Raw genomic sequence first — 16,100 nt, 5'->3', positions numbered from 1 at the left:
ATCAGTTTCCCACTGACTTAAAGAGGAGAGTTTGGGTTCTTCCAGTTTATCAGAATAAGTCTGCGTGCCAACAGTGTAGTGAATGCAATCACAGTTTGTTTGTCTTTCTCCACTTTAAGACCCTCTGGAAGAACCCCAAACACAGCTGTTAATGGGTTAGGAGGGATTGTGAGTCCAAGACTGTCTGAGAGGTAATTAAAATTTTTGTCCAGAATAATGTTAATTTGGAGCAGGCCCAGAACATGTGACCTAGTGAGGCTGGGGCTTGGTTGCAACGTTCGCAGGTTGGATCATGCCCTGGAAACATTTTGAGAGTTTTAGTCGAGACAGATGTGCTCGATATATAATTTTGAGTTGTATAATTGTATGCTTTGCATATGGAGCTTGAGTGAATTCTCTGCATTGCTACTTTCCACTCCTTTTCTGATATATTAATTGAGAGGTCATTTTCCCAGTGTCCTCTTGGATCTTTGAAAGGAAGGGATTGTAAAAGGATTTTATATATTGTAGAGATGGAGTCTAACTCCTTGAAATTGAGCAATAATTTTTCCAGCGTGGATGAGGGTGCAAGATGAGGAAAATCTGGAAGGTTCTGTTTAACAAAGTTCCTGATTTGAAGATAGTGAAAGAAATTTGTAGCTGGAATGTTAAATTTGGAACGTAATTGTTCATAGGATGCAAAGACGTTGTCTATATAAAGATCTCTAAGCAAGTTAATTCCAAATTTTTCCAGATATTAAAACTGCATATGTTTGTGAGGGTTGAAAGAGGTGGTTCTTTTGCAGGGTGCCACAGAAAGAAGCTTCTCCGTCTTAAAATGCTTTCTACATTGGTTCCAGATTCTAAGTGAGTGGAGCACAATTGGGTTATTAGTGTATTGCCGATAACGTGTGTTTATTGGAGCACAAAGCAAGGAATACAAAGAAGTACTGCAGGATTTTACTTCTATTGCGGTCCATGCCTGTGTATGTTCTTCTATTTGTGTCCAGGTTCTTATCGACTGTATATTTGCCCCAGTAATAAAACTGGAAGTTAGGTAGAGCCATGCCGCCTTCTGCCTTTTGTCTTTGTAGGGTCGCTCTTTTGATGCGTGGATGTTTAGAATTCCAAATAAATGAGGTTATTGTTGAATCTAATTGCTTAAAGAACGATTTATTAATGTATATTGGTATGTTTTGAAATAAAAAGGAGCTTAGGAAGAATATTCATCTTAACAGTGTTAATTCTTCCAGCTAGTGTGAGATGAAGGGTTGACCATCTATGCAAGTCTTGTTTAATTTTTTCCATACAGACGCACGAAATTTTTTGATAAAGAGCTTTATGTTTACTTGTGATGTTTACCCCGAGGTATTTAAACTGTTCTGCAATGATAAAAGGAAGGGTGTCTAATCTAATATTATATGCTTGCGAATTCACCGGAAAGAGTACACTTTTATTCAGATTAATTCTGAGACCAGAGAGCTTTTGAAATTCTGTGAGTGCTGCTAAGACTGCAGGCACAGAATTTTCTGGGTCCGATATATACAGTACCATGTCATCTGCATATAATGAGATTTTCTGTTCCAGTCCTTCTCTGCTAATCCCCTTTATCTGATCAGTATTTCGACAATGTATTGCCAGTGGTTCAATGGCAATTGCAAACAGCAGTGGTGACAAAGGGCATCCTTGTCTTGTGCCACGTTCTAGTTTAAAGTAGTCTGAGCAAATGTTATTGATGCAAACTGAAGCTTCTGGGTTAGTATACAGTAATTTAATCCATGCACAAATGTTCGGGCCAAACCCAAACTTCTCCAAAATAGTAAAAGGTATTTCCATTCAATCATGTCGAATGCTTTTTCTGCATCCAATGATAATAATATTTCTGGGGTGTTTGATTTAGTTGGTGAGTATATTACATTAAACAGGCGAAGATTTGAAGATAAGTGTCGGCCCCTAATAAATCCAGTTTGGTCTTGTGATATTATTGAGGGGAGCACTTTCTCCATCCTTCTAGCTATGATTTTAGAGAGTATTTTAACGTCGTTATTCAGAAGTGAAATTGGTCTGTATGATGCACATTGTAATAAGTCCTTATTTTGTTTTGGAAAGACAGTGATTAGTGCTTGGCGAAAGGTTTGTGGAAGAGATTGGTTATCTCTGGCTTCTGTAAATGTTGCTAATAGGAGGGGAGCTAGCTGAGCGGAGAATTTCTTGTAAAACTCTGCAGGGTAGCCATCAGGGCCTGCTGCTTTTCCACCTTGGAGTGACTTTATAGCATCCAGTAATTCTGATAATGACAGAGGTTTATCGAGCTCCTCCACACTAATAGCGTCAATTTGTGGTATCTGTAATTTATCCAGAAATGCATTAGATTGTATATTGTCTTCTTTAAACTCATTGGAGCATTGATTTAACTGTGGTGTTGAATTTCTGATTTCTCATCCAAGTAAACTTTCTCCTTTAGCTGGTTTTGTAATTAAAAATGTGGTGATTGCTAAAGTCCAACGCATTCTCTGTGTGTGTGTGTGTGTGTGTGTGTATGTACTCACTCTTGATGTTATACTGTATGATACTATATAGATATACAATACAAAACAGAATTAACTGTAGAGAATAATAAAGAAACCTAAAACCTGAGTGTGGTTGACAGGATGTCTGCCCTTGTATAATGGCCAAGGTAACAATTTCAAATACCGTATCTAAAAAACCCCAAATAGGTGAAAACATTTTGAACAATGCTGACAAAAGTCATGCTTGCTCAGATTGTGCCCTATATAGATCCAGGCAGCTAGTGACATGATACATTTGTGGAACAATTTCTTTTAATATAATAGACACATTAAAAAAAGGAAGAAATAAAAAACTACCTATGTTATGAGACTTACTGTGTGCCATCCCATCTTACAGGGTACAAGAGCCAAACAGGTGGTGCATATTGCAAAGAATGTATACAAAAAAGTTATTTTTGTCTTAGTTTACATAAAGTTCGGAGTTAAGATGCTACTCTCTTTCACCTAATCAGTCAGCAGCACTGCCTACCCTTAGAAGAGTAGTAGTAATTACAAAAAACAGCAATTCCTAAGGTACAAATGTTAGCTTTATATTTACTAGCAAAGCAATGCTAATTGTCAGAAGTGAAGTAGCTCAGGCAACCTACAAATATGCTATTTAAGAATTAAGCAAATAGGCCACCATGGGCAACAAAGTCTCAGACTACAAGATACTGTTTGACTGCAGAAGGCTGACCAAAATTTATTTGTAATCCTAATAGCTGATAACAGGGAGGTGGGGCAATGTGGAAAAAAGATGTTGGTGGGGGGTGGTTTGAGGGAGGTTTAGTTTACAAGGTGCTCATACTGGCTGGCGCCAGTGAAACATGCCCAGCACAGCTGGAGGTCAGGTTATAGCCGGAATGGGGACTAGGGTCTGTGGGATGCCAGCTGACCGACAGTCTGTGAGACATTAACCTCTTAATGGCCTCCAATCAAATGTGGCAGTTCCAGACCTGAGGGGAGATATTATGGAAATGTAGAAATTTACAAGGAGACAAAGTGTGAAGAAAGCATCACTACAACAGCTCCCAGAGGCCTTTGATTTCTGGAAATAAAAAGTGGCACCAGGAATGGAGTATATGGCTAAGAAGTTATAATAGTTAAAATAGATGGGTAGATAGGGGTAATTTCCTCAGCCTGTCCTGGTTTTCCATGTTTGGACGCGGTCCGCTCCTCATTTTTGGTTTATTGTTATTTGTAGTTACTGTTATTTTGAATATTTGAAGCTTTGTAACAGTCCTGAATTACTCAAAACTATATGCACCGTGTGGTGATGCATAAAGTACAACAAAACCCCATTTTGCTTGAGGGATGTGTCCTATGCACCATGTATATTGGAAAATTGTTACATTGCTCCAAAAGTATAGGCAACATAGTTTTGCATGTACTCAGTACTGGTTATATAAAGAGGTTCAAAAGCAAATAAACGTAAGTAGACCTGGACACAAGGTTACAGCACAGGTTGATGGTACTACCTTTTATCCTTCCACTTCAGCTGCATTTAGAGAAGAACAATGTTCCACAAAAATCACAGTTAGCCATGTGAAGATATAGGCAGCACACAGTGTATTGTGATAGTACTGGAGGAGCACACTTTGTGCTGCCACTAGTAACAGAGAGTAAAATAGAGAATTACCGTGCATCATCCAAGAAGAAAAGCATATTCATTTTAATTTTTGCATTCTGTATATACAGCATGTATATTGTTGTTTATATTGTGTGATGTTTCTCTGGTTATTTGTCAGCATTATGCTTTGTGTTTAAGGTGCATTTAATTTTTTTATTTTTTCATACCATGCTTGTAATTATTGTATAATTGAATTTGCAAGACACTAATTCAGCTAATTCAACTAATTCTGGCCATGCATTAACATATTAACGTGTTCATCAAAATATTCACCTTTTGTATCAATGATCTTACTAAGTAGGCTACAGCAAAGAATTGAGTGTTATTTTTACCCTCAGAGAATGTTGATTTTTTTTTTTTCAACAAGCAAAACTGTTGTTACTTATGACAAATATGTAAATACCAAAATATCCATATAATTACAGTATGGATGGTATGCCTAGTGTTTACTGATGCAGTTTTGGTACACGTCATTTGTGAGATAAATTATTAAAAAGTTACCAGTGCACAGCCTGATGTTGCAATTGGGACAGTATAAGCAATTTTCTTTGTGCACCTTTCTTATGCTATGTTTTCTGTTGCTTGCTAATGAGAGGTTAAAATATCAGAGCCTGATCTGCTCAATTGACATGCCTGTTGTGTTTGTAGGCTACCACAGCGCAATGTCCCTTGACAAGAACATTCACAGTTGCTGCATTATGAACAATGCCTGGGGGATAATGTCTTTCTTGTCCTTCCACTTGATTACAATAATTTTGCCTTTTTGCCACGTAGTTACTGCTCCCTGGTGCACCTTTATGTGACTGAAGTCACCAGGCATATCACAGTGTTTCAGTTGTATGGTGAATTATGCATTAGTTTCACTCAACACATGTTAATGTCTTTTAACCAACTCACATTGTCATAACTATTTGGTGATTCAACTAATGGTTCACTTTCAGCTTTCACTTGACTTTAAAGCATTTCATTTAAATTCCTTTGTTTGTTTTGGTTGAAGGCTCTGCCCCACTTATGAATATTGATGAGTTACCATGAGCTACCAAACACATACAAATATTCATGATTTTTTTGCAGTATGATGTTATTTTACCCACTAGATATCAAAAGAATATTGACCTGTACATTACATTGGATCTTAACAGCTCAACATGGAGTCTCTCCCTTCAATTCAGTCTAAATTTGGTATAAATGTGAATGGAAGTATAATGCCACCAAGAAAAGACAAGTCATTAGTGGTATTATTCACATATGAGTGAAGCTAATTATGTGCGTTAGATGCTCAGATGACATTAGAAACTTTATAAAAGGACAATACGTCAGCTATATTTGAAAAGAGGGAGCAGGTAAAGACATAGTCATAAAGCAAGCTCTAAATTGTAAAACAGATGGGGCCAAGGACCAAGAATAAAAGTCTTAAAACCAGAAGAAAGTGCAAAATTTAAAAAAAGAAAAAAACATTGTGAACACAAAAATAAACTAAAGCAATACCCTAAATTAGGCAGCAAATAGGGATCATACAATCACATTTTCTGTTAAGTGCCAGGATTCTAAGTTCATCTGAGCAACAGATAATTGAATACGGGAAATGCAGCAATTAATGTGATCTAGATCAAGGGACAGAAATTCAGAGTACAGCGTTTGTTCCATTTTGTGTATTTTGATCCAAAAATATATGTTGACAGTGATGACTCAGTCTTGAAAAATGTAGTGTAGAGTGAGGTGCAGTGTTCACAGATCCTACCATAGAGAGTTTCTTAGTGACCACAAGAAACAGGGTGACCTCTGACCCTGGAAGTGAGCCATTCAGAAAGTGGTATTGATAGTCACGTTTAAGACTTTAGACAATAAAGACTTTAGTTTTTTGCAAATGTCATTGTTCTCTGTAATCTCTTCATTTACTATTTAATAACTTTATAAACAAAGAATATTTAAATTAAGTCAACATCTTAGAAAAGCAGAGTCAAACTTTTAATAAAATATATAGTCATTACTCTTTAGCCAAACTGTTTTTTTTTTTACTGTAACAATTTTATTTTTTTTATGCCACAAATTCACTATCTGCCAGTTTTTCAAAATAAAACACATTTCATTTAATGCACTTCTAAAAGAATTTTCAAAGTTGTACTGTGTGTGTAAGCAAGTGTACTGCTGTTGGCGCCCATATACAGTAACATTCTTGTGTGTTTGTTCACTTTGCTGCAAAAAAAGGTTTAAAAAATGAAGGCATTAAAAATGGCAAAACATTTTTAAGCATAATTTTCATAATCATATTTTCCTCTGAGACAAGTCCACTGTGCTGGTTGGCCTGTAACGCAACCCTTCCTTCTTCACAAGAATAGTGCAGTCATATCTTCTCTATTGTATCGCGAGAAAAACATTAACATTAATTAATGAATGGTACTCTTATAGTATATCACAAAAAAATCAAGGGTATCGTTATCTAGGTTTCTAAGAGTGTTTTAATGATGTTGGGATGTCTTATGGGGTAGGACCATATTATTATTTATCCTTCTTATAATAATGAGAACAAGTTTCTTTATATGTGATCTTTTGTTTTCTAATCCAGTTTCAGAAATGAAGTTGAATTGGATAATGAGAGATGATGGTATTGTCTTTAACTGATGACCTCAGGTGTCTGTTTGAGAAATAGTATGCAAATATGTTGAATGAGGTTGTGATTTTATAGTGCTTACTTTGCTTGTATCACTGCCTGGTCTTAAATGCCAGCTTATAACAATAACTATATTTGTACCTTGAAGTTAGGTTACTTCACTGACTGAAGAAATTCAGTGGCATTTGCATTTGTGTCTGTAAGAATTTAAATAAGAAGTAGTACATGAGAAAAATAAATCTTACTTTGTCTAAGATTTGCAAATCAAAGAACTTAAAGAGTGTAGCATGATATATTTCTACCTAAAATTTTATCAAAATTACACTTGTTTAAAAAATACACATGGCCTTGGAATTGCATTTATTATTTTCAAGCCCATGCTTTCACGTAAATAATAGTTTTGACATTCCCCAAGCAGGCCCCTGTAATAAATGAAGCATGTACTTGAAGAGAGCAGAATCTGTCAGGAAAACAGCAAGCAGCTTCACACATAGTTTCGGCCTGGCAGGGGATCGGAAAGTCCCCCTAACTGATCAACAGGGGAGGGCCAGATCTGGTCACTTGCCAAGCTCCTAAGTACTCTAGTCAGTTTTATAGTATCTGGACTAATGGATTAAGCATTGGAACACTTGTATCAATGAAGCTTTCTTGCATACAGATGTTCTGGGGATGTTATTAGTGACTGAGTTTGAAATTATGGAAAGTGTTCTTGTGTTAAATAAGAGCATAACATTAGAAAACTGTGCAGGCTACTACAAAATAAGAGACTTTTTGAAGTTTTGTATCCAAGACAAATAATAAGTTGGCAGCTGGTAATCTGAAAACCTTTATTATCCCATTATCACTTTTCATCCATTATTAATTAATGTTTGGATGTAGTTGGGTGGGGGAGACAGCATATTCTGGGAATATAGGGCACAAGGCAGGAATCCACTGCAGATGGGGTGCCTGTGTGCTGTGGGTATCTGTTCACATCAAACGGCTACGACATGATATTTATTAAACAATGCCTACATAGGAGATGCCCCAGACCTCAGCAAAAAGTCGACTCCAACTTGGTCCCCCACTGCACTTACCACACCCTCTCTTATCATTGTGGAGTGTCAGAAAGTGCAGCATGCATCCTGTCCTGATCTACGATCAAGATAGTGCACAAACCAACAAACAAGTTATGGATTGTCCTTTTCAATGCCAAAAGCAAAAAGTCGACCACGGAGACAAGAAACGCAGTTTATAGCATTCCATGCAGTGCATGCCCAGTAGTATATGTGGGACAAACATCTAAAAGACTCACAACACGTATACAGAAACATTGCATTGCCATCAGAAGGAAAGACCTACGGTCTCTGATTTAAACACATATGAGTTCCACTGGACACATGTTTAACTGGGACACTGTGAAATTAAAATTCAGGGCCAGTACTAGGAGTGCAAAAGAGCTGGCTGAATCGTGGCTCTCTAATGAAAACACCATTAACAGACACTTAGACTTGAACTAAGCATATGCTGACTTAAGTAGAAGAACATCTAAATAATAAAAAAGACTTTATGGCCAACACCTTCTGAACGCCACCTTATTAATCCCTCCTTACAACCAGGGCCGGTTTTACACATTTACACACACGCCACAGGCCAAAGCACATAATTCTGCGCCGCCCCCCCCCCCAAAAAGTTGATTTATAATTTTCAATTTAATATGTAATAGTTTATTTTTGAAACATAGAAGCATTTAATACAATCTTTATAATCTTTGAACCACATTATATTTTTAATTCAAAATTATACTACTTATTAAATTGCATAACATTAACACCTACAAAAAAACTTTCCATCGAATTCATTCAAGTCTTCTTAAATACCTACTAGAATTTCTTCCTTTGCGCTTTTGTCCATAAAAAGACTTGAATTGTTTCATTGAAGTCGAGTCCGGCTTTCAGGTTTATGGCCCTGAGTAAACTAAACTGTATATAAAAGTAGTAACGATATATTTTATGTACCTACTATCAGTAGATATGTAGAAGTCAAGCAATATGAGCGTAATGAATCACTTGGAATCACTATTGTAAAGCCAAATCTGGAGTTTTCCTTTAACACGTGGTTTACGCCGAGTGTGTGAGAGAGAAATAGCAAATGCTGGTGAGATGGGCAACGTAAATGTACTGCTCAATTTATTTAATGTATATGGAGGTAAATTTAAAAAACTGCATTTTATATGGCCTTTTCAAAATAATACTGAAAAATTTGTAAATATTTGGTTATTATACTTCTGTATATATGCCCCCCTGACTGCTGCGCCCTAGGCCATGGCCTAGGTTGGCCTTATGGGAAATCTGACCCTGATTACAACCTACTCTACCACTCTATCCTTTACATGCTGTATATTACCTTTGATTCCTATATGTCTAATCGTTCTCTTTATATAATGACACCTGGCAGGTTGTCAAAAGCTTAGGAATAAAAAACTATTTTAAGATACGTGACACATTTTCTCCCTTTGTGGATCTCTAGCCACAAATTTGCAAACCGTATCACAGACCTTCGCTTCCATATATTATACTGTATATCTCAACAGCCCTTGTGGAATCTCACCATATCTGGAATAATATTGAGGTGATCAAATTTATTAAAAATGTGCTCATGAAAAAAAAATGAATCAGGTAGATATGATACCTTTCCGGGTTTCCCTAAGGAGGCTATGAACTCCTGCCTTTTTAGTGGGGTTTTTAACATACTTTGTACTTCCTTACTCACCTACCATGTCTCTATGTCTCTCTTTCATTTTATGTTTCTCATAATCCCAGCCACTTCTTCCTGCCAGTAAGCCTTTACTTCATCTCTTTTCAAGACACCAACATCAATGATTGCTATTGCTTTAGATGACTTTAAATTCCCTATTGGAATGACTTCTGTCCAAGTTTCTGAATCACTTTCTAGTGTAGAGGACAGTAGTGCCTACTGATTATCTCTGCCTTCAGTCACCTTTAAAGAGGCAGGTTTCTCAGAAGCAACAAAATCCCTCTCCTCCAATGCCTTGGATCATGTACTGTTATGTGCCTTTTAGGTGGGAAATTTGTCAGACCTCCATGATCTTGCCCTTGACTGCACAAAAGTTATTTAGCTTCTGACTGAGTCTACCCTGGTGAACAAAAAAAATAAAATTCTGTATTAATGTAAATTAAGCAGTATTAACCATACTGAACTTCAACAAGCATTCTGTTTGGACTTCAGGCACCAAGTGACAGGGATGTGAAACTGATTCCACTTGTTTGGATTATGTTGCTGGGCTGTCAGAAACCTCTATTATATCCTGTTTCTTATCTCTCTCTTTATAAATATAGAAGTGATGAAGTTAAGTCTGTCAAAGGTCAGGACACAAAATTCAGTCCTGGTCCTGGCAGAAGACAGCAGCTACAGTATTTCGTTGAAGCACATTTCAAAATCAGTAGTAATTTTATGCATCTTAGCTCTTGTTTAGTTTGTCCGTTTATGTTCTGTACCTTCTTTTTCTTGTTCATATATTGATGAATTGTAATCTACACCGTGTTAAGAGTGGAAAAGAAGCCAGAACCTTGTTTAGTTTTGTTCCTTTCGGCCTGTTTCTGAATTTAAAATTAATGCAGAAGACAGACAGAATTTAGTTCATATGTTTTGAAACCCTGTCTCTTCACTAGAGACATTATGCTTTATAGCAACTTTTCATCTAGACAGTTATTTAAAAAACATTCTTAACTATATTACAAATTGACACCAATATTTGTTAGATAACCAAAACTCCTATTTAATTTATTCTAAGCATAGCAATTGCTAAACAAGGTGTCAGAATTAAAAATTAGCTTCTTACTGGCAGTAGTGAAATCCACTGGTGAATATGCTTCTCCAGGAATGACACAGGGCATCTCTCTCCTTAACGGAATGGCAATATTTATTAAATTTCATTAGCAGCCCTAGGAAGAGAGGAATTCTAAAAACACACAGGGTACATATAGTATAGTAAATGAACCAACTCTATAAAACAGGATGTCCAAGGACACTGGAATTGTCACAATGGAGCAGCAGTTTTAGCCCAGAAGGCAGTTTAAACTTGTAATGACCAATGCATGATGAAAGAGAAAGCATTTATCATGGAAATGTGATCTCAGCAGGATTGTGTCTTAGTGAGATGCATTTGCAATCAAACAAACATCCTTTGGTGTTCTACCGTAAATATCACACCAAGACACTGCACAGGAACATGATTATAGTACAATAATAATGTTTTGCATTTGAAGCACAGATAAGTTAAGTAGTATGGTTTGGGACACTTTCTGTAAGGAAAGTGGTGACTGACGAAGCAACCATATGGTTTAAAGTACAATGACATCCATTCAGGGGGGTACTGTATAAAAGCTTTTTTATGCAATACCTTTCCACTAACATTATTAGTTCACTAGAGCTCCTTACTCTGCAATATGCTAGATGCAGTTGGCCATGAATTCCTGCCACAGCTCAATTTGTGCTTTTCCTATTGGCTGACCTTGGCTTTTGTTGATGGTCACTGCAAAACACAATTTTATAAGAAATTGTATTCTTTTGGATTGAAATAGATAATAAGAAGGAACTGTGGGTGTAAATATAATTTCACCTGTAGCGCATCTTGTAAAAATGGCAGTTTTAATCAGATTTCAGTTTGAACAAGAGTTTACATCAAAAGCAATATGTTTTTGCACACTGTACATGAAATGAACTTAATATTTTAAGAATTGTACAGAAAGGAAAGGTAACAAGAAATAGTATAGTGAGCTATGTACAATGTCCACCCCTTCTTTGTTCTGTCCGTGGCTCCTGGCTTAAAGTGGGCTGGTATGTCATACTGACACTTCTCTGTTTCTGCTTTGTGTCTTGGAGCATAGCAACACATTGTGATCTTACCTTCAAGCGGACACCTTAGTTCGCTGCAATACTATAAGTGTATTGCAGTGACTGCCAAATGCCCCCATCACCCACCTCATTGTTCAAGGTATATGCACTATATATTAGTGAAAATCCAAGGGGGACAGCCATACCCCACAATTTGTTTGCATTTCATACTGCATTGCGAGCAGCAAGAAAAAGCTCACAGATTTTGAACTACTGCATGTACCCAAAGGATGCAACTTCAACTTATAAGCATGTCCTTTTTAATTTTCATGGAATTTCCACTTTTGGCCTCATTTGCTTAAAGTGACAGCTCCATTTCTCTGTGCTCAATCACTTTTCAGTGCTCAACAGAAAAGGGATGCCACGTCTAAGAAAAACCCATTTGCGACAGCATTGCTATCAACAATTTAAAAATCATGGGTCAGGTTTTTATTTTCTATAACGTCACCAAATTTCAATCAAATTAATCAAAGCCTTTTTAAGATTTTGGGGTATTTAGTTTTATAGTTGTTGGGGTTTACATGACTTGGTCAGGATCTGTAAATGATTTTAAGGCAGGGATTGTAGAAAAATCTAAAAGATTGCATCATATTTTAAACTTTTGTTTAACGATCAATGTTTTCCCATTAGGCCACACTATCTTCTCATCCCTTTTATTCTTCTGAATTGTTAAGTACGGCCTTTAAAGAATCAAATTTGTTCAGGTATTCTGGTTTGTTAAAAGAGGCTCATGGGATAGCAACATTTAGGTATGTATTCAGTGATGTTTTCCATCACAGATGTATTCAAACATTTAGTGGTTCATGCAACATTAAGAAATAATTGCTAATGTGTTCAGGTAAGATGTTTCAAATGAAAGTGTATTACATTTAACTACACACTAAACACACACCATGTAGCGTGCAAGTAATGTCACATTTCATGGAAAGGGTCTGATAAATTCCAAGACAGAGGGCCTCCAAGTAAATTGATGCCAGATGTGAAAGATGTTCCGGGGCAGTAAACAGTTCTGGTTCTATCTGGCACTGGCCAGCAGCCTTGGGCTATGGCAGCAGACTCTCAATTAACCCTCAGAACAACACCCAGCTCACAAGCTTATTTCATCCTCAGAAATGTAAATCCACATTACATGCAGTAAAGTGGAAAGTTTCTTGGAAAACCTAATGACATAGTGACTGCTTATATCCAGCAGAGGGCAATCCCTAACAGTTTCAATGAACTTAACTTTCCCATTTCATCCTTTACACACAATAGGTTTGTCAGTTTTATTTTTTCAGCTCTTCTCTCCATTCATAGCAATTACTAAAAAAATAATGTGCTGCAATGTTTTGCCACATCCTGTTTAAGATGAATCCTTTTTCAGTACAGCAACCACTCTACTTTAAATTTCTATACCTTTTTATACATTATATTATTGTTTATTTTATCTTTTGCCCACAGTAGGCAGCAGATCCTTTATTATCCAAATAAAAAGAAGTAGTGTTGATTAACTGAAAAGCCAGGTATTTTATATAAGTGACAGCTGTGATTTCAGAGTCCGCCGCTGAGTTTACTGAGCATTGCTTGTTTAAAACTATTTGTTTAATTCGTGCAGTTTAATTACTGAGTATGTTGTTATTTTGTGTTTATGAGTATAATAGCAATATTTAACACTCAGCTAAACTTTTTATTGTTCATTCTGCCCAAATGATGATGAATTTTGCTTAAATATACTACTATTTTCTATTAGTCCTTTATTTTTTTTAGAGGAGTGTTGTCTTGCGTTGGGAGACTTAGCAGAAAGAGGTTAATGTAAACTATGAGTAAATCAGGGGAAAAAAAGCTGTAAATACAAGAACTGCAGGAATGACAAGAAAGGCAAATCATCATCTATAATGAAGGCAAACATTAAAAAACATAGGATGCACATGAATATGACAGATCTAAACAGGCTGGAAACTGGAGTTAAGATTAATATAGTGTAGCATAAGATCAAGTGGCATGAGTAGAACACAACTTCTTAGATACTTATTTTTAAGATATCAGGTTTGTGATAAGAGGCTGTGCACACATTTTGAAACCATTGTCTAGCAATGCAGATATGCCAGCAGCAGGACTGTAGCTCATCTGTTACATGAAGTTAGTATTTGTACTTTTAATACTATGAGAGGTTTACTGTGCTATTTGATGAAGTATATATTGTTAATTGTAACCGTTACAAACCTAGTAATTTACAACCATGAATTCTTTCACACATTTTGACAAAAAAAAATATTTAACAGGCAGTACCTGTCAGATACTGCAAATGTCATACAAGATTCTTATCCATTTTGTTTATATGAATAATCTAACTAAAGGTCATACAGTATAAACAAGGGCCCTCATTTTATTAGTGTTTAGTAGTATGAATTTACAAGAGACTGGTGAGTATTCAACACCAGTATTCATAAATTTAAATGATAGAATACAAAACAAGGTTTCATTTAGTAGGCGCTAATACTGGAAATAAGGAGTCAAGGACAGGAACTAATCATGGATGGGATGCCCAACTAACATAACACAAAAATACAGTCATACACACCAAGAAATGTTTTGTGTTACAAGGTGAATTTAATGACTTGTAGGCCTTCTCTGGAGGCTCTATTCTCCTCATTACATCAACCAAATTTCTGGAAAGAAGGGGAAGTCAGAAACTGAACTGGAAATAAGCACTATGAAGCAGAAACACTCTTTGCTGTGCTACTATACTAATGAAAAGTTTTAAGATATCAGAACCTGAAATGTTGCTATTTTGCAATTACTTGTAATGGACAGCATGAAGAACAAAAGTGTCAAAAATGTATTACAGCAAATCATTCACACTGGCATCTCACAGACTTAAGCGTTTAGTACACAGGTTAATATATTAAAATCAGAAATACATACAGACAAAGCCAACAAAATGAAGGAAAAAACTTAACTAAATTATCAAAATCTATTTGACCTTCTTAAATGTTTCTTTGTTTTTTTTTGTCTTACCTTCTCTAGACTTTCTACATCAGCTCGGAAGCCTGACAACAAGGGAAACTCTAATACTGCCATGTTAGATGAGCCAAAATGCAACCATCTAAAAAAAATCAAAGTCAGGAATTTTATATAATACACTGATCACAGATCAAATAAGTCATGGACAACAAACTCTTTGATCCTACCTTCATGTATTAAGAAGTGTAGTGATTACAAATACCTGGCACAAGCCTCAAGTGTAACTTTGTACTCCTGATGGTCTTGGTCAGAAGCTGGATCATCATCATCCATGGCAGCTCGACGGCGTCGTCGACTTATCTCTGACCGGTTATCTGCACGTGATTTTGTCCGAGTCACTGGAATTCGGTGATTGTGATGCCTATCTGACTTTGGTTCTTTGAGGTGCACTGTCAGATGGAAAGCTGGCTTGGCCACTGGATCAGGAACATGATATGATACATCAATCTAAAACAAAAAAGAAGCTGAATCAATGCAATCCATAGCATTTGTTTATGCTATAAACTAAAAAAATAATTAAAAGTTGCCTCTTATTTGTTGAATGAATGGTCTCGGTTGGGTGAAACATTGAAAACAATATTTTAAGTGTTTCTGTTTTTTAAACTGTGAAGGAGAAAACAGTGGTAAAGTGCTGCTGTACAGGGCATCAACTCCTGGGACAAAACCTCTGAGCAGAACCAGTACACACTGGAGAAATTATATCTCTCAGCAGGCCCGAGACTGCCTGTAAATTACTCAGGGGACTGTAGACTACTGTTTGAGATAGGGAAATCTGGTCTTCCCTGGTCTTGTTACCAGCAAGCCAAAAGTGGCTCAGAGGAGGAGATAAGATAGATTAAGTTTAAAATTCACATGGTCTTATACTTTACTGAACTGTATGCAGTGCAAGCACATTGTGACCATCTAATGTCTCAAACAAATGACATAAACTGACTATTACAAATGAGAACAAGAGGCCTACGGACAAAATAACATGACAAAGTCTACTCTTATTTCAGAATCAACGTTTTTGATTTCATTAATGTGTAAAATTCGAAAGAACACATTTCTATATTAAAAGCTTCAAAATTCACCACAAATACCAATGGGTTAACAGAATTTCAAATGATAAGTGAATATAACATAACCAATTACAATTGCTGCTTAGAGAAAATGTTCATCCTATAACAGATCAGCTTCATGAAATAAGTTTCAAAGTTACTCCAAATATAAACAAAGACATTAAATACACAGTCAAATGGACACGCTTGTACTTATGAGAATGGAAACCTTACCTGCATAAGACAGCAACCTTCTCCTTTGGCACTAACAAACAGTCCTGTGGGAACACTGGGAATCTGAAAAAAAAGTATTTGGACTTTAAAACTTCCGTTTAGCTTATTTTTAATCCATGTTGTCTAATCAGAATGAGGGAGAAAATCAGAATTCCAGG

The 16,100-nt window shown here is 36.3% G+C and overlaps 1 protein-coding gene across 3 annotated transcripts in view; it reads right to left on the bottom strand.

Annotated features, from left to right (window-relative positions):
• The window catches only part of cpamd8 (C3 and PZP like alpha-2-macroglobulin domain containing 8), a 171,773-nt gene that overhangs the window by 27,919 nt on the left and 127,754 nt on the right, over positions 1-16,100 (bottom strand). For all 3 annotated transcript variants that reach the window (XM_039766833.1, XM_039766834.1, XM_039766835.1), the window contains exons 34-36: positions 15,943-16,005; positions 14,871-15,115; positions 14,663-14,750 (exon numbers count right to left, since the gene is read on the bottom strand). In XM_039766833.1, the coding sequence (XP_039622767.1) occupies positions 14,663-14,750; positions 14,871-15,115; positions 15,943-16,005 (396 nt within the window). The remainder of the gene's footprint in view (positions 1-14,662; positions 14,751-14,870; positions 15,116-15,942; positions 16,006-16,100) is intronic.

The sequence above is a fragment of the Polypterus senegalus genome, chromosome 10 (assembly GCF_016835505.1).
Source record: "Polypterus senegalus isolate Bchr_013 chromosome 10, ASM1683550v1, whole genome shotgun sequence".
Taxonomy (NCBI): Eukaryota; Metazoa; Chordata; class Cladistia; order Polypteriformes; family Polypteridae; genus Polypterus; species Polypterus senegalus.
Note: the sequence above shows the minus strand (reverse complement) of the source record. Positions and strands in the feature narration are given on the sequence as shown.